The sequence below is a fragment of the Anolis carolinensis genome, unplaced genomic scaffold (assembly GCF_035594765.1).
Source record: "Anolis carolinensis isolate JA03-04 unplaced genomic scaffold, rAnoCar3.1.pri scaffold_9, whole genome shotgun sequence".
NCBI classification, from domain to species: domain Eukaryota; kingdom Metazoa; phylum Chordata; class Lepidosauria; order Squamata; family Dactyloidae; genus Anolis; species Anolis carolinensis.
The window spans coordinates 4,397,693-4,422,522 of NW_026943820.1; the positions used below are offsets into that span (position 1 = coordinate 4,397,693).

General features: G+C 40.0%; 2 protein-coding genes across 3 annotated transcripts; one reads left to right on the forward strand and one right to left on the reverse strand.

Annotated features, from left to right (window-relative positions):
• Window positions 1-5,898: 5,898 nt before the first annotated feature.
• On the reverse strand, window positions 5,899-15,845 carry chmp1a (charged multivesicular body protein 1A). Its single transcript, XM_003227449.4, has 7 exons — window positions 15,634-15,845; window positions 13,548-13,567; window positions 11,860-11,937; window positions 10,505-10,651; window positions 9,904-10,032; window positions 9,463-9,650; window positions 5,899-7,192 (listed from the first exon to the last, which is right to left on the reverse strand). The coding sequence occupies exons 1-7, from the start codon at window positions 15,638-15,640 to the stop codon at window positions 7,171-7,173; spliced, it is 591 nt and encodes a 196-aa protein (XP_003227497.1). The 5' UTR covers window positions 15,641-15,845; the 3' UTR covers window positions 5,899-7,170.
• An 8-nt stretch (window positions 15,846-15,853) lies between these two features.
• Window positions 15,854-24,106, forward strand: spata33 (spermatogenesis associated 33). 2 transcript variants are annotated; one of them, XM_062961863.1, is made up of 3 exons: window positions 15,854-15,969; window positions 20,693-20,875; window positions 21,988-24,106. In XM_062961863.1, exons 2-3 carry the CDS (start codon window positions 20,701-20,703, stop codon window positions 22,197-22,199), a joined length of 387 nt encoding a protein of 128 aa, XP_062817933.1. In that variant the 5' UTR covers window positions 15,854-15,969; window positions 20,693-20,700; the 3' UTR covers window positions 22,200-24,106. The 2 variants fall into 2 exon arrangements, with proteins under 2 accessions (XP_062817933.1, XP_008118858.1); XM_008120651.3 differs by lacking the exon at window positions 15,854-15,969 and adding an exon at window positions 16,799-18,906.
• The last annotated feature ends 724 nt before the right edge of the window (window positions 24,107-24,830 follow it).

Sequence of the window (24,830 nt, forward strand, 5' to 3'; positions counted from 1 at the left end):
AGCAAAGCAACTAAACTACGGGCCCCCCAACCTCGACATTGGACAACACAACCCATCATCCACGCCTTAAGGTTGAAACAACACAAAATCACTTCACGCACCTCCACATGGAGAGAACCCACAACGCCCCATCGGGAGCCATGCCCGGGAGGGAGGGAAACAGAAAGTATAATGGCAACAGGGAAGGCAGGCAATGGGAAAAAGCTGTCCCCTGGGTCCTAGCGCCCGCCCATCATCCGAATCATTTATCTCCACTCCAACCTTCTACAATATCCAACCCATTTTAATACTCTATATTTTAAATATATGCTATGAACCATGACAATCAACACAATCTCTCTCCTAATATTTTAACAAGCTTAAAATCACAACACCAAAAAAAAAACAACAACACTCTTACCGTGTTTCCCCAAAAATAAGACAGTGTCTTATATTAATTTTTGCTCTCAAAGATGCACTAGGTCTTATTTTCAGGGGATGTCTTATTTTTCCATGAAGAAGAATTCACATTTATTGTTGAACAAAAAAAAAGAATATTTATTATATACTGTACAGTAGTTGTCACCACAAACCAGCATAACCAGACAAACTGTGAATCCTATCAAGAATGTCTTGTTACTACCATTATTTCCATGTACAACACTCCATGGTACATACATTTCCTGATCCTGCATGCTCTGGTGTTCTGTTTGGCGGGCAGGCTTCCAAAAAAAACTTGGCTAGGTCTTACTTTCGGGGGAGGCCTTATATTTAGAAATTCAGCAAAACTTCTACTAGGTCTTATTTTCTGGGGATGTCTTATTTTAGGGGAAACAGGGTAAAACACCGGAATGCCAGACACTAAACAATCAGGGCCAGCGAACACCTCCCACGATCTGCCATGAAGGACACAATCCAAGCACTCCCAACAGATGGCCACCCAGCCTCTCAATAATAATAATCATAATAACAACATCATCATACAATCCTAAGGTTTGCAGAGGCTGACTATTTCTGTGGCCCTGACATGTCACATCTCTTTTTATGTTTGGAACCTTTAGAGTGTTTGCTTATCTTTTTCACATAGAAAGAAGATAGCTCTAGACTCAGAAAGGCCTGGCTATTTCTGTGGCCCTGACATGTCACATCTCTTTTTATGTTTGGAACCTTTAGAGTGTTTGCTTATCTTTTGCACATAGAAAGAAGATAGCTCTATACTCAGAGAGGCCTGGCTATTTCTGTGGCCCTGACATGTCACATCTCTTTTTATGTTTGGAACCTTTAGAGTGTTTGCTTATCTTTTGCACATAGAAAGAAGATAGCTCTATACTCAGAGAGGCCTGGCTATTTCTGTGGCCCTGACATGTCACATCTCTTTTTATGTTTGGAACCTTTAGAGTGTTTGCTTATCTTTTGCACATAGAAAGAAGATAGCTCTATACTCAGAGAGGCCTGGCTATTTCTGTGGCCCTGACATGTCACATCTCTTTTTATGTTTGGAACCTTTAGAGTGTTTGCTTATCTTTTGCACATAGAAAGAAGATAGCTCTATACTCAGAGAGGCCTGGCTATTTCTGTGGCCCTGACATGTCACATCTCTTTTTATGTTTGGAACCTTTAGAGTGTTTGCTTATCTTTTTCACATAGAAAGAAGATGGCTCTAGACTCAGAAAGGCCTGGCTATTTCTGTGGCCCTGACACGTCACATCTCTTTTTATGTTTGGAACCTTTAGAGTGTTTGCTTATCTTTTTCACATAGAAAGAAGATGGCTCTAGACTCAGAAAGGCCTGGCTATTTCTGTGGCCCTGACATGTCACATCTCTTTTTATGTTTGCAACCTTTAGAGTGTTTGCTTATCTTTTTCACATAGAAAGAAGATAGCTCTATACTCAGAAAGGCCTGGCTATTTCTGTGGCCCTGACATGTCACATCTCTTTTTATGTTTGGAACCTTTAGAGTGTTTCCTTATCTTTTTCACATAGAAAAAAGATAGCTCTAGACTCAGAGAGGCCTGACTCTACTGTACATACTAAACATAAAGACAACCATACAACAGACATTCAATACCACCACTAACTCAAATTTCTCACCAACCCCACCAGACAACGCCACAGCAACGCGTGGCCGGGCACAGCTAGTTATATTATAATGAAATATGCAGATGCTGAGCATGCAAAAGGAACGTCCCTTTTGATAACAGCGTCAAAGCACATTCAGATTTGGACTTAAAATGTCACTGATTTTGTTAGGAACAGAGAGGGCACCCTCTAGCGACAATGCCATTTTCCTGCAGAGCCCTATTTAGACTAGAGAGCAAAAGAAGAACCGGTTGTTCCTGCAAAGGCTCTTTTGGAAAGATGTGCAAGGGCTGCTTCCAGATTGCCATCATCTGCGTCCCACCTTTTGTCTCTGGCACCATCCCGTGTGATATCAGAAAATACAGAAAAGGAAAGGGGAATGGGAATAATTCACTTTGCAGCTGGGTTTTGTTATGTGCAGACACTGCATGCAGCAAAATAGGCTCTGAGCAGAAAAGTAAACACCCATTGACTCCTGTTACGTGGAAAAAAAGAGGCACAATTATGATCAAAATACACTTTGAGTCAGCTTTATACACTCGTTGTTATGTTGGATTTAAACTTCAGGAGATCGGCGTCTGTCCAGATATATTTATTTATTATTATTTATTTACGGCACTTTCATCCCGCCTTTCTCAACCCCGGAGGGGACTCAAGACGGCTTCACAACATAGGCAATGCCTTTAAAAACAGAGCACAATAAAAACAACCGCACCATTAAAACAATATAGAGGTCCTTAGGGTGACTTTGGGCAAGTCACGCTCTCTCAGCCCAAGAAAGCGGCAATAGAAAGTCTCTGAAGAAATCATAGTTGGAAGGGCCGGGCTGTGGCGCAGCTGGCTAGTAACCAGCTGCAATAAATCACTACTGATCGAAAGGTCATGAGTTCGAAGCCCGGGTCGGGTTAAGCCCCCGACCATTAAATAGCCCGGCTTGCTGTTGACCTATGCAGCCCCAAAAGACAGTTGCATCTGTCAAGTAGGAAAATCTAGGTACGCTTTATGCGGGAGGCTAATTTAACTAATTTACAACATCATAAAAACTGTCAGCAAAACACGAGGAAAGGAATGAGGAAGTACAGCCACTAGTGGACAGTGAAGCAACAGCTCCCCCTGTGGCCAGAATCGTGAAGCTGGGAAAAAAATGTTAAATGCCTCTGTGTCTGTCTATATATGTTGTTTGTCTGTTGGCATTGAATGTTTGCCATATATGTGTCCATTGTAATCCGCCCTGAGTCCCCTTCGGGGTGAGAAAGAAGGGCGGAATATAAATACTGTAAATAAATAAATAAATAAATAAATAAATAAATAAGAGACTGCATGGGCCATCCAGTTCAACACCCTTCTGCCAGGAAAGAAAGGCACAATCAAAGCACCCCCGACAGATGGCCATCCAGCCTCTGTTCGAAAGGAAAGAGCCTCCACCAGACTCCAAAGCAGAATGCCATTGTTGAACAGCTATTACGGTCAAGAAGTGGAATCTCCTATCCAGTATCTGGCCAAGAAAAGCGTCGTAAATTAGTCTGTTTTAACTATATTTAAATCACATACTATGTTTATGTTTTAACTTTTGTTTCAGGTATCACAATATGTCTACGTTTTAATATATACTACTACTACTACTACTAATAATAATAATAATAATAATATACATTATTTATATTCCGCTCTGCTCTCCCCGAGGGGATTCAGGGTGGATTCCAGAACACACATACAGCAAGTATTCAATGTTGTTATACAATTAACAAAAACAGACAATACACAGAGGTAAAGGCATTTCCCAGCCTTCAATTACTGCCATCTTGAAGGCTATGCTTGATTCCGGCCACGTGGATACTATTGTTCCATCTTCCATGCCGAGGAGCTTTGTTGTCCTTAGATGTCCTCCCAATCGATGTCCTTAAGGGCACCTTTTATTGCCTCCCCGCTGAAAGCAGTACCTATTTATCTACTCACATTTCTGCTTTCGATCCGTTAGGTTGGCAGGGAGCTGGGGCTAACGGTGGGTGCTCACCCCGACCTGGATTTGAACTGCTGCCTTTTCGATCAGCAGGACTTTCTGCAGCTCATGGATGAGCCCGCTGTGCTAAGCCTTTTACTTTTATGGTTGTATTTTAACTGTTTTCATTTTATAGATGTATTTAACTATGTCGTGCCCTGCCTCAAGCTGAAAGGAGAGCCGGGTAATAAAAGAAAAATTGTTATTATTATTCACGCTGATATATTTTATGAATGTTTATTTTATTGTTAATTGTTTTAATTATATATGCTGTTATTGTGTTCTGCTTTTATCCGTTTGATTCTTGGACTCGGTCCTCATGTGAACCACTCAGAGTCCCGTTGGGGAGGTGAAGGCAGGTTATAAATAAAGTATTATTATTATTATTGACACAAAGACAGAGTATGACACAGCAAACGAGATATATAGGCTGGATTTTGTATTACAAAATCACAAGTCAAACACTTCCCAAGTGTTGTTGTTGTATTATTATTATTATTATTATTATTTTATTATGACACAGCAAACAAGGTCGATATGCTGGATTTCGTATCACAAAATCACAAGTCGAACACTTCCCAAGTGTCTAGGACTGTGTGATGTATTTTCGGATGATGCGCGCAGATCCCAGCAGGGTGGCCTTTTGCAGTTGGCAGATCGTGATTTTGTCAATGTCTATTGTTTCCAAATGCCGGCTGAGATCTTTTGGCACGGCACCCAATGTGCCCATCACCACCGGGACCACCTGCACTGGTTTCTGCCAGAGTCTTTGCAGTTCAATCTTGAGGTCCTGAGAGCGGCTGAGTTTTTCCTGTTGTTTTTGGTCAATGCGACTGTCACCTGGGATGGCAACATCAATGATCCAAACCTTTTTCTTTTCCACAACTGTGATGTCTGGTGTGTTGTGTTCCAGAACTTTGTCAGTCTGGATTTGGAAGTCCCACAGTATCTTTGCGTGCTCATTTTCCAAGACTTTTGCAGGTTTGTGATCCCACCAGTTCTTTACTGCTGGCAGGTGGTACTTGAGGCATAAGTTCCAATGAATCATTTGGGCCACATGGTTGTGCCTCTGTTTGTAGTCTGTCTGTGTGATTTTCTTACAACAGCTGAGGATATGATCAATGGTTTCGTCGGTTTCCTTGCAGAGTCTGCATTTTGGGTCATCAGCTGATTTTTCGATCTTGGCCTGAATTGCCTTTGTCCTGATGTCTTGCTCCTGGGCTGCAAGGATCAGGCCTTCTGTCTCCTTCTTCAGGGTCCCATTCGTGAGCCAGAGCTAGGTCTTCTCCTTATCAGTTTTTCATTCAATTTTGCCAAGGAACTTTCCATGCAATGTTTTGTTGTGCCAGCTGTCAGCTCTAGTTTGTAGTGCGGTTTTCTTGTACTGGTTTTTTGTCTGCTGTGCTTTGAGGAGTTTCTGATTTTTGACTTGAATCAAAGCAGGTTCTTCACTTTGCTTTACATATTCTGCCAGGGCATGGTTCTTCTTCTTTGACTGCTTGTTTTACTTGTAAGAGTCATCTGCCCCCTGATCTTATTATTATTATTAAACTGGACTTGTAGATTACTGCTCATCGATGGAAACCCACTGAGTGACTTTGGGCATGTCTCACTCTCTCATCCTCAAAGTGAAATGACAACAAACCTTCTCTGAATAAACTTTGCTGAGGATGCCTCACAGCACAGTCACGTTAAGAGTTGCCATAAAACGGAAATGACTTGAAGGCAAACAGCAACAACGTTCCATTGACTCTAACCATTGGCTCTGCTGACAAAACAGTTCACAGTTGTTCAGCCATGATTCAGCCATGGATAAATAAAAGAGGCAATAGGCTCCCAAATGAGTCTATGCGAGTTCTATAGATAATTCATTTATTTAAAACCACATCAAAGAAATGACAGCGTTCACTTTTAATTTTTTCTTCTTTTAAAAAACAAAGGCAACAGAAGACCAACCATTCCCCCCAAGAGACAGCTAGAGAATCCAGCATCCCCTTGAAAAAAGCTTGCCCAAAAGTGCAACTTGGGGGATCAGACCCCACAATAACCTTCCACCAGGACCTTGGCAGATACAAGAGGGGTTTATTTAAGTGAGAGAAGATGACCGATGGCAATGGGAAGACAAGGAGCCCATCCAAGGTGAGATCTGGCGGGATTTTATAGGACTGAGCTGGAAAAAGCAAGAGAGTCCTGTCTCATGTTACATTTTCACCAGGTCCAAGCAAGAAAGATAAAGCATTATTCCCACCCACTGTATTAAGAGGTCAATGTCTTACTGAGAAGGATGTCTCAGTAAGAGGACCCAAGCATTTTTGTACACAGGAGGAGAAAAAGGATTTCTCCCTCCCAGCAGTGATCTCTTTAGGAAAAGAGCTGAGCACATGACAGGAGGTAAATGGCTTCCCCAAAAGAAGGAACATGGAGACGTTAGTGTCTGTTGGGTGGAAAGACAAAGGGAGAATGGTGTTCAAAGGTCACTTCGAGGTGTGCAAATCCAAGGCCTCTGAGACAACATTCAAGACCCAGTTTCAACAGGCCTCATCTCTACAATACACCAATACCTTCCCCACAGGTTCAAGACTACAATTCCCATTAACCGGGAAGTAATTCCTGGAAAGCGCTGGGCTAAAATTGACACTAAGAGAACCAAACGAGGAGCGATATTAGAACAAAGAAACCTGGTGGAAGAAGGGTCCTATCCCTCTTAAGAATGTGAAATGGTCAAAAGAGTAGTGTCTGAACCGTGTGCTCCTCATGGTCAATGAGGACCAAACCAAGGATGATAGGAAGTGTGTGGAGAGAATCCAAACTACAGCCAGCCTCCCTTCTCCCAGCCATTCTCTCCCCCAAAGCCAAGGGACACACATGCACAGAGATCCGCCACTGATGCTGCTTCTCTAGAGAGCTGCCTCCACAATAAAATCCAAAGTGGGTCCGGTCCAGTGTTGACCCCAACAGGCCTGGAGGAGTCGGAGGGATCAGTCCTCTTTCTGGTCACAGGAACAGAGAGCTGTGAAAAGGGGAAGGAAGGCCGGAGGAGGACCTCTCAGGTAACCCCACAAAATCATAGGCAAACAAGGCAGCAGCGACAGTTTGTGACGGGAGAGGGAGTGCTAGTTCCGCAAGGCAGCCAACCTGAAAAGAGAGGGAGGAAATCAGCAGGTGAGAATGAAGTTTTAAAAATGTATTTATGTATTTATTTACGACATTTATATCCCACCCTTAGCACCTCGAAGGGGACTCAGGATGGCTTACAAGTTATATGTACATACAATATATTATTAGCATAGCACAATATAAGCATAACATATTACTATATTGTACTATACCACTATATTGCAATATTAGTAATATTACATGTAATATAAATATACAATTATAACAGTGTATTATTATAATATTTTATTATATTATCAATATATGTATATACAATATATTACTGTATATTACTAGCATAGTACAATATAAGCATTATATATTTTACTATATTGTACTATACTACTATATTGCAATATTATTAGTAATATTACATGTAATATAAATATACAATTATAACAGTGTATTTTTATAATTTTATTATATTATCAATATATGTATATACAATATATTACTGTATATTACTAGCATAGTACAATATAAGCATTATATATTTTACTATATTGTACTATACTACTATATTGCAATATTATTAGTAATATTACATGTAATATAAATATACAATTATAACAGTGTATTTTTATAATTTTATTATATTATCAATATATGTATATACAATATATTACTGTATATTACTAGCATAGTACAATATAAGCATTATATATTTTACTATATTGTACTATACCACTATATTGCAATATTATTAGTAATATTACATGTAATATAAATATACAATTATAACAGTGTATTTTTATAATATTGTATTTAATTATATTATCAATATATGTATATACAATATATTACTGTATATTACTAGCATAGTACAATATAAGCATTATATATATTACTATATTGTACTATACCACTATACTGCAATATTATTAGTAATATTACATGTAATATAAATATACAATCATAATACCATATTATTATATTATAATATTATAATACTAATATATTATTTTATTAGTATAGCATAATATGAGTATTATATATTACTATATTGTTATATTGACGCAGGGGACATGGTGGAAAAGCAAAGAACATTTGAGAGTAATCAGTGTTATGTATTTTAGACCAAAGGCCTGTGGACTATGCAAGTCCATGATCAATTGGCTTTCAAAGGAAATTGCCAACAAAGAAAAATGGTGGCCAATAGGCACACATATGAGATTAGTCCCAAGTACACTGAGGAAAAGACTTTTGGTCTCCTACATCAGATAGCTAAAGTGAAAAAGGATTGACAACAGATTGTCCAGTATTCTGTGGTGGCACAATGGGCTAAACCCTTGTGCTGCTGAACTGCTGACCTGGTTGGCAGTTTGAATCTGCAGGACAGGGTGAGCTCCCGCTGTTAGCCCTAGCTCATGCCAACCTAGCAGTTCGAAAACATACAAATGTGAGTAGAAAAACAGGCACCACTTCGGTGGGAAAGACATAACGATGCTCCAAGAAATCATGCCAGTCACACAACCAAGAGGTGACAATGCAGGCTCCTCGGCTTAGAAATGGAGAAGAGTATACCTCCCCCAGAGCCAGAGATGAACACCGCCTCCAAAGACAGAAATGAAAGAAGCCTCATTTTATTGTAACAAGGTACTGAATGCTTGCCTGTATCTCTTTACATTGTAATCTGCTCTGAGTCCCCTGGGGAGAAGTGTGGAATATAAATTATTATTATTATTATTATTATTATTATTATTATTATTATTATGACACAGCAAACAACATAGATATGCTGGATTTCATATCACAAAATCACAAGTCGAACACTTCCCAAGTGTCTAGGACTGTGTGATGTATTTTCGGATGATGCGCGCAGATCCCAGCAGGATGGCCTTTTGCAGCTGGCAGATCGTAATTTTGTCTATTATTATTATTATTATTTTCAGGACATTTCATTCCATCCCCACTTTCCCCTTGGTTTCTGTTTATTCTTCTCTGAAAAGTCTCCTGTTTCCTCATACTCTCAGAAAGGTAGACTGTATAGCCCATAACCCCAACCATTGTGGCTGGACAGCCAATGATGAGGAATGTTGAGAGCTAGACTCCAACATAATACATGGATGGGAGTCTGTATGATCCATGTACTACGGGATGAAAAGAGTGGCACTCTCTGCCTGGGATTAACTGGATACACAGAAAGGTTTAGATCAAAAGTATTAAAGACATCCCAGGATCCACAGGATCCGCTGGACCCTTGAGACACAGCAACATGAATCCTGCAGCTATTTGGAAAGCAAACCAACCTCCGCGAGAGCTGGTCCTCCTGGGAGCGCATGGAGCTTTCTCCCACGGCCGAGGCTCCTTCGGGCAGCTGGTTCAGCTGGTCCATAATCTCCAGGCCGTTCTCCTCGGCAATTTGGACGATCAGGCTGTCCACTTGCTCCTGCGGCGTGGTTAGGGTGGTGGCTGAGCTCATGGAGTCCTCCATCACCTGCGGGCAAACAGAGAGTCAACCTTCAGGATGAGGCAATGCAGCTAAACCTACCTGAGCCAAGGCCGTGCCTGTCCATTTGTTTAGAGGCAGGTTTTGGTTCACAATGACCCCCACAGTGATGCTTGCTTTTGATGCCCATCCAGACCTTCCTGCGTAGCATGATAGGGCTGTACTCTACGATTATATGCTCTGCAACTCTTTGAGGTTCTATAGCAGGGATGGTCCCTCAACGGCACACAAAACCACTCACCGAAGTGTGGACGTCCAAGTTCTGGACCTGCTGCTCAAACTTGTCCATCACAGCAGAGACCTTCTGGAGGTCCATCGAGTTGAGAGCTTTGTCCAGGGATTTGGTCACCTGGGCCATATTCTTTGTCACCTGCAGTTAAGGATTAGAAAGGTTATGTTTAGGGAGCAGCACTGTGCGCACGAGTTGTGGTTGAAGGGTTCTGGGAGTTGTAGTAGCCACCCAACATTACTTTTCCAAGCTCTGGGAGAGTATCAGCCAAGGCTTTTGTTTTTTTTCGTGTCAGGAGCAACCGGAGTTGCTTCTGGAGTGAGAGAATTGGCCATCTGCAAGGACGTTGCCCAGGGGATGCCCAGATGTTTTGATGTTTACCATCCTTGTGGGAGGCTTCTCTCATGTCCCCGCATGGAGCTGGAGCTGATAGAGGGAGCTCATCCGCGCTCTCCCCGGGTGGGATTCGAACCTGGCAGCCTTCAGGTCAGCAACCCAACCTTCAAGTCACAAGGCTTTTATCCCCTAGACCACCGGAGGTGATACAGAGTCCATCTGTTAGGTATTTCCTTAAACAATGATAGAGCAACACCATCAACCAACAGCTCCTTACCCCTTTCATCGTCACTGCCGTTTGGACTTTGGAGGCCACGGCATCCACCCGGGACGCCATACGGAGCCAGTTCAAGCCCTCGTTCTTCTTCCGAATGGCATTCTCAGCGTAGACCCGGGCACATTCCACATTCTTCTGCTGAAGTGCCTGGAACACAAAAAGGGATAAGGGAGGCCTCAGATGGAATCCACTCAGATCGGGAGACCTTAAAAGATCTCCGCTGCTTCCTACACATTCTGAAAACTTCTTTCGCCCACATAGAACCTGTCTTGCTCATGTCTGAATTTGGGACACGGCAGGAAAAGAGCATCCCATAAACCTTTTATATCTATATATATCCGAGGGAAAAAGGGAAAGGCCTTATCTATAGGTTTAGAAATATAAACTGTTGAGATATTTTGTCGATGTTAATTTAAGCAGAAGTAAACAATTTGTAGGATATAAGGTGGAAGAAAAATATTAAATTATAGAGAAATAAAAAGGGAAGCACGAAATCCACTTTTAAAATAAATTTATGTATATATGTTTGCAATATGTAATGTAATGAGAGCAAATATATGTTGTGTAGTTTGATATGCAATTGTTTTTAAATGCATCTATATGCATAGGTAAAGGTTTTCCCCTAACATTAAGTCCAGTCGTGATCGACTCTGGGGGTTGGTGCTCATCTCCATTTCTAAGCCGAAGAGCCGGCGTTGTCCGTAGACACCTCCAAGGTCATGTGGCCGGCATGACTGCACGGAGCATCGTTACCTTCCCGCCAGAGTGATACCTATTGATCTACTCACATTTGCATGTTTTCGAACTGCTAGGTTGGCAGGAGCTGGGGCTAATAGCGGATGCTCATTCCGCTCCTGGGATTTGAACCTGGGACCTTTCGGTCTGCAATTTCAGCAGCTCAGCACTTTAACACACTGCGCCACCACCAGGGGCCCATCTGTATGCATATGTATTGTTTTTTAATGTTCTTTTCTGTTTAAATTTTGATTAAAATATTGGGGAGTGGAGGAAAAGAGCACCCCATGACCTAAACACAGAGGCAATCACTACAAAGCCAGGCAGTTTAAAAAGCCTGGTAGCCACAGTGGTTGGAATGCACTTAAGATGTGAAGCCCAGCACCTAGAATTTCTGAAATTGTGTTGGGGAACACAACAAAAAGGCTTGGAGATTGAGGCATCCCAGAATGGAGGCTAGAAAGCAAGAAGTGGCATTCAAAAAGTGTTTGCAGTGGTCAAGTCTGCCCGCTGTAGATTGCCCTAGCCCTCTCCCTGTCCATAAAGGGACACCTCCCAGATGCACAAAGAGAGCAGGACCCTTTTAGGGTCACTTAACCAACAGCATTCAGCTCCATCACCTTCTTGACTTTGGCCTGTTCGGTTTTGGAGTCCTTTTCTGCCTTCTTGGAAAGCTTCTCCAGCTGCTTGGCTGTAAACTAGGAAGAGAGAGAAGCAAAGGCTCAGCAAGTAAAGAGGGGGAGGAGGTGCTGACTACAGAAGAGGCTCCATTCCTGCAGTTCCTAATCATCCTGCATTAGCCCAGATCAGAGGAGAAAGTGAGCCTGCGCTGCCTGATGGCATATAATCCAATTACCGTCTGAGGGGCCGTGTCCAACTCATGCTGTGAAAAGGGACTCTGGTGGGAAAGTGCTTTGCATAGCATCACTTTGCTTCAGGTACAATTCACAGCAGAGTCACACTGCCAGCAGGATACTAGACTCTGGAGGAGGACAATCTCTCTGCAGGGAACAACTCAATTCTGGCTGTTTCTCCTCAAATAGTAGAATAGGGATGGAAAAGATACAGCTCACAGGCTCAAGAAGACCCTAGATCCATTTTTGTGACTTCTAAATCCCCCCCTCCACAGTCCCATTTAATTTTCTGTGTGATCTCGGGAGAATTTTTGCCTTAAAACTACATAGAAAGAACCTAAACAAAACAGGTCAAAACAACAGATCCCATCCCTTACAAGTACTGATAAATACCCATATAAAAATCAAACTAACCCTCTTCAGTCCCTTAAAAATGACAATAAGAGATTGTTAAGGTATTGAAGTTTACTGTGGAGACACTGGCTTTCCAACGTTGCAAAACTAAACAAAGGGAACACTCCAAATTAACTAGAGACTCAGTGAGCTCTCCAAGAGCTGAGGTTTGGGGCCTCAGGAAAAAAGGCAACAACAGGAGACGCAACAGAAATACACAAAAGTGTGTATGGTGTGGAGAAAGTGAAGGTTCTTCCAATTCTGCTCACAGTAGAACACAGAGTGTTGTCCCAATACAGAACAACAAGTGTAGATTCTGTACAGAAGCACATATTTCTTCAAACTACAGTAGAGTCTCACTTATCCAACATAAACGGGCCGGCAGAACGTTGGATAAGCGAATATGTTGGATAATAAGGCGAGATTAAGGAGAAGCCTATTAAACATCAAATTAGGTTATGATTTTACAAATTAAGCACCAAAACATCATGTTATATAACAAATTTGGCAGAAAATGTAGTTCAATATGCAGTAATGCTACGTAGTAATTACTGTATTTACAAATTTAGCACCAAAATATCATGATGTATTGAAAACATTGACTACAAAAATGCGTTGGATAATCCAGAACGTTGGATAAGCGAGTGTTGGATAAGTGAGACTCTACTGTACATATCTAAATGATGGAATTTCCTGCCCAAAAGTGTGGTAACAGACAGCAACTTTGAAAAACAAATGCATGAGAGGGAAGTCTGTCAATGGCTATTAACCACAACAACTATAAGTTGCCTTCATGTTCAAACCTTGTAAAATTCCAGCCCCCAGCATTCCATAGCACGGAAGCATGGCTGTTAAAGTGATGTCAAGCTGCATTAATTCTACAATGCAGATGCAAGCCTATTCTGTTAACCCAGAAGCTTCTATCGCTGCAGAGTCCCCTAACAAAAACCTAGAAACCATCACAACATATGCTCATCACACAAACAGTATACCTATATGCACATTTTGCTGCAAGGCATCTCAGCCCTAACAAAAGCAAGTATCTCAATCTCAACACTCACCTTTAACTGGAAAAGCGTATCTGTAAAAGAGAAAAGGGACAACAGTTGGAAGATTTCAGGGATTACAGTAGGGAATTAACTGTTATCAAAATTATTAAGAGATATATATCTGCTCTCTAGAGTACTTTCTGTAACTCTTTCTCCCAAGTCCGGAAAAAGGACATGCACCAATTCATCTCTAGAATATTACTGTAGCAATGATGGCATTCTCAGTTTCTCATGCATTTCACAGGGTATGTAACTGCCAGACTCACATATCCAAATATAATAGGATGCCACGTGATTGCAGAGAGATTATAGTTTGGCTTTCAAGGGCCACTGTATTTGGTCATTTATTCTCTCTCAGGTGTGGCAGCTCCACCTCTTTTCTCTTCTGGAAATGAATCATTCGATCGCCCAGCCCTGTGACCTACAAGAAGCCGCCTTGATAAACAGTTTCAACACTGTGCCTCCTGCGCAGCATTCAGGAAGAGGAAATTATATGAGACAACAAGCAGAAAGGCATTTTAGGCTGTTGAAGATGCATCTCTGGGAGAAATCCGACTGAGCAGATTTACTCCACAAAAGCAATTATTCAGAAGGAAACAAAATCTTCCCAGCACAACCTTCTTGCATTGAATCATAGAATGCTAGAGTTGGAAGAGACCTCAAACAGGCCATCCAGTCCAACCCTCTTCGGCAAGGCTTGAGGACACAGTCCAAACCCTCCGAACATATAGCTATTCAGCCTCTGCTTAAAAATCTCCAGAGAAGGAGGCTCCCAGGCAACTAATTCCACCCTCAATTGGCTCTAATTCTTCCTAATTTCTGGGTGGGATCTTTTTCCTGTGCTTTGCATCCATTACTACATTTCTTAGTCTCCAGAGTATCCAAAAACAATCCTGCCTACTTGTCAATGGGACACTGTTTCAAATATTTAAATGTGATACGGCATTGTATTCTCTTGCATCTATGGAAGGCATCCTCAGAGGTAATGGGGTATGTTGGAAACTAGTCAAGTGGGGTTTATATATCTGTGGAATGTTCAGGATGGGAGAAATAACTCTTGTCTGTTTGAGGAAGGTGTGAATGTTTCAATTGGCCACCTTGGTTAGCATTGAATAGCCTTTCAGCTTCAAGGTTTGGCTGCTTACTGCCTGGGGGAATCCTTTGTTGGGATGTGTTAGCTGGCCCTGATTGTTTCCTGTCTGGAATTCCTGTTTTCTGTGTGCTGTTCTTTATTTACTGTCCTGATTAATACTGGTAACCAGATTTTGTTCATGTTCATAGTTTCCTCCTTTCTGTTGAAATTGTCCATACGCTTGTGGATTTCAATGACTTCTCTGTGTAGTCTAATATGGAAGTAATGTCAGGAAATAACGCTTCCGGAACATGGCCATACAGCCCGGAAAACTCACAGAAACCCAGTGATTCCAGCCTTGAAAGCCTTCGACAACTTAAGGGCTGTTCAACAGTGGTACTCTCTGCCTCCGAGTGTGGAAGCTTTTAAACAGAGGCTGGATGGCCATCTCTTGGGGGTGCTTTAATGGTGCTTTCCTGCATGGCCCATGGTGGTTCTTCCAACTTTATTATTATTATTATGGATGTGGGGCCATCTGTTGGGGGTGTTTTGATGGTACCTTTCCTGCATGGTCCATGGGGGTTCTTCCAACTCTTATTATTATTATTGAGGCTGTGTGGCCATCTGTCAGGGGTGCTTTGATGGTGCTTTTCCTACATGGTCCATGAGGGCTCTTCCAACTCTATTATTATTATTATTATTGAGGCTGGTTGATCATCTATTGGGGGTGGTTTTATGGTGCTTTTCCTGCATGGCAGAATAAAGGGGGGCGAACTAGATGGCCTTTGGGGGTCTCTTCCCACCCTATGATTCTATGAAGCCCTCAGATCTCCCAAGCCTTACTCTGACGCATCTGTTGTGCCCTGACGTCACACCTTGATGACATCACTCCCTAGGCGACGTCACTGCGCAACACAATCCCAGTCCTCTGAGGTCCTAAGAGCCTCAATTTTGGATAAACATAATATAAATATAATAATATAACAATAACAACGGCCTCCTTCCCCTACTTTTGGCCTCCCTTACCGTCCATCCTGGCCTGAGTTGTTTTCCTCTCCTTCCGGCTCCTGTGTGTACTTTGCTTTCCAAGTCTTCCGGGTTCTTTGCCGCCCACTTCCGGCTTATCGGATCTCGGAAGCCTCAACTCTCGCGGGATCCCACTTCCCACCGCAGCTCATTCTTCAGCGCATGCGCAATGGGTCGGCGAGAAGCCCAGAAGCGAGGAGGCGGGGTTGGTTTCCTGGTGAGTCACGTGACCGCCCGAGGAAAATGGCGCCGGCGTGTAGGCGTTGCTGTGGCAACGCAGAAAGAAAAATGGGCCTGAGAAGAGCAGAAGGGAAACAGTGGTTCTTGTAGTCCTAAGTATTATTATTATTATCCATTATCATTATCCAATTATTATTATTATTATTATAATATAGGGATGCTCTATCTGTAGCTTCCCTGTATCATAATGCTTGTTATAATAATAATATAAGAATAATAAAGGAATTATAATAATAATATAGGGATGCTCTATCTATAGCCTCCCTCTATTATAATGCTTGTTATAATAATAATAATATAGGAATAATAAAGGAATTATAATAATAATATAGGGATGCTCAATATGTAGCTTCCCTGTATTATAATGCTTGTAATAATAACAACAACAACAACAATAATAATAATATAGGAATAATAAAGGAATGATAATAATATAGGGATGCTCTATCTGTAGCTTCCCTGTATTATAATGCTTGTTATAATAATAATATAGTAATAATAAAGGAATAATAATAATAATAATAATAATACAGGGATGCTCAATATGTAGCTTCCCTGTATTATGCTTGTTATAATAGTAATATAGGAATAATAAAAGAATGATAATAATATAGGGATGCTCTTATCTATAGCCTCCCTGTATTATAATGCTTGTTATAATAATAATATAGGAATAATAAAGGAATGATAATAATATAGGGATGCTCTATCTGTAGCTTCCCTGTATTATAATGCTTGTTATAATAGTAATATAGGAATAATATAGGAATTATAATAACAATACAGGGATGCTCAATATGTAGCTTCCCTGTTTTATAATGCTTGTTATAATAATAATAATAATAATAATAATAATAATAATAATAATATAGGAATAATAAAGGAATGATAATAATATAGGGAAGCTCTATCTGTAGCCTCCCTGTATTATAATGTTTGTTATAATAATAATAATAATAATTAATATAGGAATAATAAAGGAATGATAATAATATAGGAATATTCTATCTGTAGTCTCCCTGTATTATAATGCTTGTTATAATAATAACCGTAATAACAGAGTGATTTGTTGCAGCTGGCTGCTATCCAGCCTGCGCCACAGCCCATTTTGAAATGTGGTTACAAGGCTTTTTATCACCTTTACACAAAATTGAAAGCATGTATGTTCTCATCGGTGTACAAAGATCAACCATTCAATTGGTCTAAGCTGGCTCTCTCTGAGCCTAACAACCAGGAAGACAAACAGGTGGTATTGAACAAAGGCACAATTAATGGTCTTTTATGCCTACCATAGATGTGGGCGAAACGTCAGGAGAGAATGCTTCTGGAACATGGCCATACAGCCCAGAAAACTCACAGTAACCCAGTGATTCTGGCCGTGAAAGCCTTCGACAACACATGTTATAAAACTTGGATGATAATAATAATAATAATAATAGTATGAGGATGCTCAATCTGTAGTCTCCCCGTATTGTAATGCTTATTATAAAGCTTGGATTATGATAATATAATAATAATAATAATACAGTAGAGTCTCACTCTACGGCAGAACATTGGATAAGCGAATATGTTGGATAATAAGGAGAGATTAAGGAGAAGCCTATTAAACATCAAATTAAGTTATGATTTTACAAATTAAGCACCAAAACATCATGTTATACAACAAATCTGGCAGAAAAAGTAGTTCAATATGCAGTAATGCTACGTAGTAATTACTGTATTTACGAATTTTGCACCAAAATATCATGATATATTGAAAACATTGACTGCAGAAATGCGTTGGATAATCCAGAACGTTGGATAAGCGAGACTCTACTGTAATAATAATAATATAAAGATGCTCAATCTGTAGTCTCCCCGTATTGTAATGCTTATTATAAAGCTTGGATTATGATAATATAATAATAATAATAATAATAATAATAATATAAAGATGCTCAATCTGTAGTCTCCCCGTACTGTAATGCTTACTATAAAGCTTGGATTATGATAATATAATAATAATAATAATAATAATAATAATAATAATATAAAGATGCTCAATCTGTAGTCTCCCCGTATTGTAATGCTTGTTATAAAGCTTGGATTATGATAAGATAATAATTATAATAATACAGTAGAGTCTCACTTATCCAACATAAATGGGCCGGCAGAACGTTGGATAAGCGAATATGTTGGATAATAAGGAGAGATTAAGGAGAAGCCTATTAAATATCAAATTAGGTTATGATTTTACAAATTAAGCACCAAAACATCATGTTATACAACAAATTTGACAGAAAAAAGTAGTTCAATATGCAGTAATGCTATGTAGTAATTACTGTATTTACGAATTTAGCACCAAAATATCACGATGTATTGAAAACATTAACTACAAAAATGCGTTGGATAATCCAGAACGTTGGATAAGGGAACGTTGGATAAGTGAGACTCTACTGTAATAATAATAATAATATGAAGATGCTCAATCTGTAGTCTTCCCGTATTGTAATGCTTGTTATAAAGCTTGAAAAAAGAAGAGGAAGATGCTCAGCTTGGAGCATCTGTACCATAATGCTTGTTATAAAGCTTGGAGGAAGAAGCAGCAGCAGCTCAACTTGGAGCATCCATATCACAATCCTTGTTATGAAGTTTGGATTAACAACGACAACAACTCTACTTTTGTCTTTGAAAGAAAATACAAAACTTGAGATTCTCCCTCCAGGCTGTTTTGCATATTGCAAAAGTGACCCAGTACTGATAGTTCCATCCCAGACCTGAAGACTATTCTACCTGGACATCCATGGACTTTGAGGACTGAAGAAGAGGAGGAAGACAAGGAGGAAGGGCTCCGGCCTGACTGCCTTTCTTGCCCTGGCCCCCCTCCTTTGGCTGCCCCCCATCCTCTTTGATGATGATGATGCCGCTTGGCTGGTGCAGAGTCACAAAAGGGCCAGCATGGCCAGCAAGGAGGAGGCTGAGCCCTTTTAGGGGCAAGGACGGATGGCTCATCTATGGGGCGCTCTCACAGCAAACATGACGTTGTGGCACCAGGTAAGATTCCCAGAAGCACGGAAAATGTACAGAGTGGCCCCTGGCTTGGAAGGGATCTGGGAGCCTTAGTAGACCATAAGTTGAAGATCAGCCAAAAGTGTGATGTGACAGCTAAAAAGGCCAATGCGATTCTAGGTTGCATCGCTGGTTTGCTTTTAATTACTCTGATTTTATCTGTTTGGATTTTAATGTATTGTCCATTATTTTATTTTGTGTATCATTGAAATGTTTTAAGTTTTTGTCAAATATGTTGTGTCGTTGTTAATAATAATAATAATAATTTTATTCTTATACCCCGCCCCATCTCCCCGAAGGGACTTGGGGCGGCTTACATGGGGCCAAGCCCAGACAGAAGAATATAAAAACAAACAATAAAACAGATCAATCAGACAATAAAAGCAAGTCATAAAAAAACCACATACAAAATAAAATGATAAAATCATGGATTGGGTTCAAAGGATCTAGGCCAAAGTGCTAAAAGTGCAAATATATCATGTTGTTTTGGGCTTGTCCCTGTTGTGAGCTGCCCCGAGTCCCTTCGGGGAGATGGGGTGGGATATTAATATAAAGTTTATTATTATTATTCATGTAATATAGAATATGGATGAGTGGCTTGAAAACAGTTCACGAAAAAGGGATCTGGGAGTCTTAGTATACTACAAGCTCAACGTGAGTCAAGAGTGTGATGCAGCAGCTAGAAAGTCCAGTACGATTCTAGGCTGCGTCTATAGAGTCTAATTCAAGAGATGTAACATAAAATGTGGATGAGTGATGTTTGATTTGAAAACAGTCCATGAGAAAGGAATCTAGGAGCCTTCCACACTGCTCTTTATCCCAGGATCTGATCCCAAATTGTCTGCTTTAAACTGGAATATATGACTTCCAACTGCCAGATAACCTGGGATAAACAGAAAATCCGGGATCAGATCCTGGTACAGTAGAGTCTCACTTATCCAACATTCGCTTTTCCAACGTTCTGGATTATCCAACACATTTTTGTAGTCAATGTTTTCAATATATCGTGATTTTTAGGTGCTAAATTCATAAATACATTAATTACTACGTAGCATTACTGCATATTGAACAACTTTCTCTGTCAAATTTGTTGTATCACATGATGTTTTGGTGCTTAATTTGTAAAATCATTAGCTATGCCCAGCCACGCGTTGCTGTGGCTAGGACTGAATTTTTCTTTTCTTTTTGTTGTATGAACGTAGAGGCATGGATGAGAGGTTGTGCTGTCAATTTTCGAGGTTGTGGGGCATTTAGTTTAGTCGTTTTGTCCGGTGCCATGATTCCATTACCCTTTTATATATATAGATAACCTAATTTGATGTTTAATAGGCTTCTCCACCATCTCTCCTTATTATCCAACATCTTCGCTTATCCAATGTTCTGCCGGCCCGTTTATGTTGGATAAGTGAGACTCTACTGTATATCGGGCAGTGTGGAAGGGCCCTGGGAGTCTCAGTGGCCCACAATCCAACAACAGTATGATGTGTCAGTGCGATTCTAGTGTGCAACAATAGGGTTGAGGGAAGTCATAGTCCCTCTCTTCTGCTTTGGTCAGATCTGGAATAATCTTGTGTCTAGTTCTGAACATGAGCCAATAGTGGGATGTGGCAGCTAAAAAAGCCAATGCAGTTCTAGGCTGTTCTGGGGAAAGCAATTCAAGCAGGAGATGGACAAGGAGTCCAGAGAAGGACCACCCCAATGGCCAGTATAGATGATATTAATCATAGGGGAGATATTTGCTTTTCTTCTCAATCTTTTGGCTCTTCCGCAGCTCCTCATATGCATCGCAACGCAGAGACCAGCAAGCCCAAAGAGCCCAAGGCAACTGCTGCCCAGGAGCCATCCCATGCGCACTCCACCTCCCAGCCCTCCACGTCCCGAGCTGTGAGAAAGCCCCCCTCCCGTGGGGAAAGCGATGAGAGCACCAAGCATGCACACGCCCGGCTGCAAAATTGTGTGTATATGTATGTGTGTGTATGCCCAGCTGCAAACATGCATATATGTGTGTGTATATGTGTGTATGTATCATTTATTTATCATATATTTGGCCATTCATCCATCTATATCTGTATCTATATCTGTGTTTGCATATAGGTAATGGTAAGTGTGTGTGTGTGTGTGTGTGTTTGTGCATGTATTTGCATCCTATTTGTGTGAGTGTATCTATCATTTATTTATCATATATCTGGCCATTCATCCATCTATATCTGTATCTATATCTGTGTTTGCATATACTGTATGTAATGGTAAGTGTGTGTATATGCGCGTGTGTGTGTTTGTGCATGTATTTGCATCCTATTTGTGTGTGTGTATCTATAATTTATCATATATCTGGCTATCCATCCATCTATATCTGTATCTATATCTCTATTTGCATATAAGTAATGGTAAGTGTGTGTGTGTTTGTGCATGTACTGTATTTGCATTCTATTTGTGTGTGTACATCTATCATCTATTTATCATATATCTGGCTATCCATCCTTCTTTATCTGTATCTATATCTGTGTTTGCATATAGGCAATGGTAAGTGTGTGTGTATATGTGTGTGTGTTTGTGCATGTATTTGCATCCTATTTGTGTGTATGTATCTATCATTTATTTATCATATATCTGGCTATCCATCCATCTTTATCTGTATCTATATCTGTGTTTGCATACAGGTAATGCTAAGTGTGTGTGTGTGTTTGTACATGTATTTGCATCCTATTTGTGTGTGTGTATCTAACATCTATTTATCAGTTGGATATGAATCATTTGGGCCACATAGTTGTGCATCTGTTTGTAGTCAGTCTGTGCGATTTTCTTACAGCAGCTGAGGATATGATCAATGGTTTCGTCAGTTTCCTCATTATTATTATTATTATTATTATTATTATAAGAGATAGGGAAAAATATCTCTCCTGCCAGCTGTTAGGAATTGTGGAAACTGAAGTCCAAAACACCTGGAGGGCTGCAGTTTGCCCATGCCCGGCCTAGAAAATGTCTAGAGAGTTTGTAGGATGTAGATCAATGAAACTGTGGGGACTGGCTTACAGATATGGGGTTGTTTTGCCACCTCTCTTGCAGCCTCTTTGGACAAACTGAGCAAGAAGAAGCGCCCAATCCCCAAGATCATCGTGACGGGGCCCTCGGAGGAGTTGCTCGTCACCAGCTACTCGGACATGCTCCCCGAGACCAAGACCATCCGCGACACCGAGGACTACGGCGCCTACACCGTCCACTCCAGGCCCAGCACCGTGGATGCCTACAGGGACAGGGAGAGGGAGCATGAGCACTGAGGGGCCCGCCGAGGTCATCTATCCACTCGGTCCTGGACCCCGTCCCTCAATAAATGGGAAATCTATTACCAAGGAGGTCCTTGGGTGGTTTCGCTTTCCCCGACATCTCCGGCGGGTGCAGAAGGAAGGAACTGGATGATGCGCTTCCAAATAAATATGTTTGGTAAATGGTCCCTAGTCGCTCCCTTCTCTCTCTCCTACAATAATGCTGGACAAATGGGAAGGCAATAGGGGAGACCTTGGGGTGCATCTATGTTGTAGAATTCATGCAGCTTGACCCCCAACACAGATATATACACACTTATATAGATATTGAACTGCCATGATTCAATTAAAAAACCCTAAAAACTTGGCTCTTCCAAAAGGCCTTTGAGGATTAATCTTTGTAGGTTGATTCATCTGCCCACTCAACAATAGGATGCCTGGCCATAATTACTTGCACTTTATTGATTATTTTAGCCATGAAACTACCTCTCCCATGTGATGTCATTCTGCACTTTGGTCCAGATCTGTTTTTAGCCTCCCGTTTTTTAATATTTTATGCAGTATATTGATTTTTATGACTGTTTTACTGATGTTGATGTCTTATTGATGTGTAAAATTGTTTTTACTGTTTTATTGCTGTTATTGTATTTTTATGTTGGGCACGGCCCCATGTAAGCCACTCCGAGTCCCTCCGGGGAGATGGGGCGGGGTATAAAAATAAAGTTATTATTATTATGATTATTATGGTTATTATGATTCAGTGCTATGGAATCCCGGGGTTTTTAGTTTCACACTTTGGGCAGGGGTGGCGAAAGTCCTTGCAAAACTATAGCTTCCATGATTCCATATCACAGACTCATTATTTATTTATTTACTACACTTATGCCCCGCCCTCTCTCACCCCGAAGGGGACTCAGAGCGGCTTACAAGTTATATTTACATACAATATATTATATCATTAGCATAGCACGATAATAGCATTATATATTACTATATTGCACTATGCCACTATACCGTAATATTATTAGTAATATTACATTTAATATATAATATATAATTATTATTATTACAGTATATTGTATTATTAGTACTTATATACTCGAGTATAAGCCTAGTTTTTAAGCCCTTTTTTAAGACTGAAAAAACTCCCCTCGGTTTATACTCGGGTGAGGGTCCTGGTTGGCTTATACTTGGGTCAGCTTATACTCAAGAATAAATAGTACATTTATTATTTTCTCTATTATTATTTGTATTATCACATTTATTATTTTTCCCTATTATTGTTGCTACTATTACTGTATATACATGAGTATAAGCCTAGTTTTTCAGCCCTTTTTTAAGACTGAAAAAAAACCCCTCGGTTTATACTCGGGTGGGGGTCCTGGTTGGCTTATATTTGGGTCAGCGTATACTCGAGAATATATGGTACATTTATTATTTTTCTCTATTATTATTGGTATTATTACATTTATCATTTTTCTCTACTATTATTGGTATTATCACATTTATTATTTTTCTCTATTGTTGCTACTATTACATTTATTTTACTCTATTTTTTATTATTATTAATACATTTATTATTTCACTCTGATCTTATTATTATTACATTTATTATTTTGCTCAATTTATTATTACATGTATTATTTTCCTGTATTTATTATTATTATTATTATTATTATTATTATTATTACATGTATTATTTTACTCTATTATTATTAAAAGGATACATAAGCATATTTACATTGAAGAAGGTGAGAATAATGATTTGATCAGAGTTGGACAGTCTTTATCTTAAAGCTTGATGTAAATGTTCAAAAACATTTAACCTACTGATGCCTCTTATTATTACTACATTTATTATTTTACTCTATTATTACATGTATTATTTTACTCTATTATTATTAAAAGGATACATAAGCACATTTACATTGAAGGTGAGAATAATGATTTAATCAGAGTTGGACAGTCTTATCTTAAAGCTTGATGTAAATATTCAAAAGCATTTAACCTACTGATGCCTCAATTAATGTAATTTTCTTGGTATCTATTTTTATTTCTGAAATGTACCACCCACGGCTTATACTTGAGTCAATGTTTTCCCAGTTCTTTCTCCCACAGATATATAAACCCCACTTGCCTAGTTTCCAACAGACCTCACAACCTCTCAGGATGCCTGCCATAGATGTGGGCGAAACGTCAGAAGGGAATGCTTCTGGGACGTGGCCATACAACCCGTAAAACTCACAGTGAGCCAGCAATTCCAGCCACGAAAGCCTCTGACAACACAAGTATTTATTTATTTATTTTTGTGTCTGGTGGGTTGGACTAGATGACCCTTTGGGGTCCCTTAGAACTAATTCTTTGTGATCCATTGAGATTTTAAGTCAGGGGTCCACAAACTAAGGCCCGGGGGCCGGATGCGGCCCTCCAAGGTGATTTACCTGGCCCCCGCCCTCATTTATAATATAATATTTTTATATCAGTTTTAATAATATAATATATTGTATATACATATAATATTGATAATAATATTATCATTTTATACAATATAATACTAATAATAATACCATATAATATTAATTATATGTTATATATTACATATAAATATTACAGTATAGTGGTATAGTTCAATATAGTAATATATAA

What these genes read in the sequence shown, in the direction of transcription:
- chmp1a (XM_003227449.4), bottom strand. An exon ending in AACAGGCCAAAGTCAAGAAG is followed by an intron (nt 10,652 to 11,859) that starts GTGATGGAGCTG and finishes TTTGTGTTCCAG; the next exon opens with GCACTTCAGCAGAAGAATGT. An exon ending in ACTTGGACGTCCACACTTCG is followed by an intron (nt 9,651 to 9,903) that starts GTGAGTGGTTTT and finishes GTTTGCCCGCAG; the next exon opens with GTGATGGAGGACTCCATGAG.
- spata33 (XM_008120651.3), top strand. Translation starts at nt 18,867, where the DNA reads ATGGGGCGCTCTCACAGCAAACATGACGTTGTGGCACCAG. An exon ending in ACATGACGTTGTGGCACCAG is followed by an intron (nt 18,907 to 20,692) that starts GTAAGATTCCCA and finishes GCTCTTCCGCAG; the next exon opens with CTCCTCATATGCATCGCAAC. An exon ending in ACACGCCCGGCTGCAAAATT is followed by an intron (nt 20,876 to 21,987) that starts GTGTGTATATGT and finishes CCTCTCTTGCAG; the next exon opens with CCTCTTTGGACAAACTGAGC.